The sequence below is a fragment of the Penaeus chinensis genome, chromosome 8, assembly GCF_019202785.1.
Source record: "Penaeus chinensis breed Huanghai No. 1 chromosome 8, ASM1920278v2, whole genome shotgun sequence".
In the NCBI taxonomy this organism is placed as follows: Eukaryota; Metazoa; Arthropoda; class Malacostraca; order Decapoda; family Penaeidae; genus Penaeus; species Penaeus chinensis.
The window spans coordinates 14,224,733-14,227,323 of record NC_061826.1 but is presented as its reverse complement, the minus strand read 5'-3'; the positions used below and the strand labels follow the sequence as shown (position 1 = coordinate 14,227,323).

The window sequence follows — 2,591 nt, the reverse complement described above, 5'->3', positions numbered from 1 at the left end:
CATATAAAGTTAGGAGCGAGTGGAACTGGAGTGTGTCGTCCTACTCTCTGAGTCGCACAATATATATATATATATATATATATATATATATATATATATATATATATATATATATATGTATATATATATATATATATATATATATATATATATAAAGAGAGAGAGAGGGGAGAGGTTGTGTATATAAAGATAATTTTGTGTGTATATATGTAGATCAATCTATATGTGTGTGTATGTGTGTGCTGTACATATGACATATATACGCTATATAAATATATACATATATATACGTGTGTGTATGTCCATCATTATTAATTCCTGGCTTGTTATATATTCTATTGATTATTAACCTAACCAAAAAAAGAAAAAGAAAATTGTATATTGTCAAAAGATTGTATGTTTTCACTAATACTATAATTATAACCATGTTTTTTTTTATGAATAGGAATGTTATTCACATTGTTGCTTTATTACCGTTATCATTCTCCATATTATTGATGCTATTCAAATTCTGCTGTTATTATCATCATTAACATTATTATCTTTAACTTTATAATAATTAGCATTATCATCCCTACTATAATTTCTAATAATGAAGTTCCCATTGGTAATTTGTATTTTCCTATATTTTTTTTTGTAATCATTATTATTACTATCACCATTACCATTATTGTTACTACTATTTCTAATATTGTTTTTATTATTAATATTATTAAAATCATTTTTATTATTACCGTTACTGTTATCTTTATCATTATTATTACCATAATTACTAGTATCAATTGTTATTTCTATGTATATTTTCAAAATAATTTTATTACTATTATTACATCCTTTTCATCTTAAGACTTATTATTGGTATCCTTATTAGTATGACCATTATAAATTTTGTCATCATTACTGTTTTACTGTCGTGAATATTATTACAGTTGTTCTTTTAACTATTATTATTATTATTACTATCATAACCTTCATTTCACCTCCTCGGATCTTTGCTTTTCGGATTATGTACACAGAATCTTTTGATATTACATGGATATCTTTTAGGTGCTAAGGGGCAGTAAATCATGTAGTAAGTGATTCGTTGATAAGATATATTAGAATAGACTTTCATCTGTCTTACATGGGTGGAAGGAAGAGGAAGTCGAGAAGGGAGAAAGAGAGCAGCGATGGAAGCGTCCCGGCGGTTTCTGGCATGGCTAGTTCTGATACGTGAAAAAAAGCAGTTCTCTTGTCACGTGACGTGTTCTCCTCCGCTTTAAGGGCCAAAAGGGATTGTCGGTGGTTCCCTATTGGCCATGAAATATCAGATTGTGCGTAAAGAGGCTAGTCGTTGAGGAGCGTTGCGGTAGCGTGTTAGGCGAGGTGACAGGAGCAGGCAGATGGCATCTTGTAGATGTCGATAAAGAGGCCCTTGTAGGGGTCACATGGATCGTAGGAAAGGAGTCGGTGGTACACTGACTTCTGGGTGCAGTGGCTCTGGTAGCAAGGAGCAAGCGCACGGCAAGCAGACTCTGGGAATAGACAAGTTTCTAGGCGGGCAGTCTGGCTGTAATAGTGAATGTCGTTGACAATGACGCGCCACTTGCCTTCCACATTCTGGGCACGTTTGGGCATGGCATATACCACTTCGGAGGGACAGAGATAACCCTCAGGACCAGCCCAGTGGGTGACATCATAGGGAGAGTCCCCAGTGGAGGCACCAGTGTAGTAAGAGTAGTCGAAGGCCTCCTCCTGGTCCTTAGTAAGCATGTCTACCAAGTCATCAGCAGACTGGTCGGCGACGTCAGCGTACTTCTTGGTGATCAGATGATCGGAAGTGATGGCAGCTTTGATCTCGTATTCGGGATACTCAGTGTCTTCCAAGCAGTAGGAGAGAGTAGAGTTGTCAGCACATGCGGGGGCAACAGTTGGGTCGCAGTAACCGTGGTCGTAGGTATGCTGGTGGCCGTAAGCAGGTGCATGATGACCGTAAGCAGTCGCATGATGACCGTAAGCAGGCGCATGGTGACCGTAAGCGGGCTGTGGGTGATGGCCATATGCAGGGGGAAGGACAGAGCCCAGGACAAGTCCAGCGCATGCCAGAACGACCGACTAGAAAGTAAAGATTAACATTAAAATATTATAAGCTTTTCGCAAAGTCCTATTTTTTCAAATAGTACAGTGCAGCCAGATTTAACTGGCAGGATTGTCGCAACTTACCACTGTAAGAGCCATGGTGAAAAGAGCAGATAGATACGAGAATCGCTTCTACTGTTGGCCATTCGTTACTATCGAGCTTATATACTCCAGGTATGTCCGGCCACGCCCACGCAGTACGAAGATGCGTGACTCCAAGGTTAGAAAAGCGTGAAAGTACATCGTTTCCTGACTCTGTCACCATTATTTCCCATTAGCACAGACATGCGAACATATTTCTACCTCTCTCCTTCCCCTCTATCCTGGAAGGAGAAAAGTGGCCAAGACATACACATATTCACAAAGGCACAAAAACACATGCTTACATATACATATATATTCATACGTGTGTATAAACAGTTGTGGATGTGGATGTTTGCATGGATACATATATGAATATTTAAACATTACAT

At 38.1% G+C, this 2,591-nt stretch overlaps 2 protein-coding genes across 2 annotated transcripts in view; both read right to left on the bottom strand.

The window, feature by feature from the left end:
• The window catches only part of LOC125027811 (neurotrophin 1-like), a 5,716-nt gene extending 4,647 nt beyond the window's left edge, over positions 1-1,069 (bottom strand). Inside the window, exon 1 of the mRNA XM_047616944.1 lies at positions 1,033-1,069. Coding sequence (XP_047472900.1) covers positions 1,033-1,069 — 37 coding nt within the window. The remainder of the gene's footprint in view (positions 1-1,032) is intronic.
• A 287-nt stretch (positions 1,070-1,356) lies between these two features.
• On the bottom strand, positions 1,357-2,217 carry LOC125027810 (protein spaetzle 3-like). Its single transcript, XM_047616943.1, has 2 exons — positions 2,203-2,217; positions 1,357-2,094 (listed from the first exon to the last, which is right to left on the bottom strand). The coding sequence occupies exons 1-2, from the start codon at positions 2,215-2,217 to the stop codon at positions 1,357-1,359; spliced, it is 753 nt and encodes a 250-aa protein (XP_047472899.1).
• Positions 2,218-2,591: the final 374 nt, after the last annotated feature.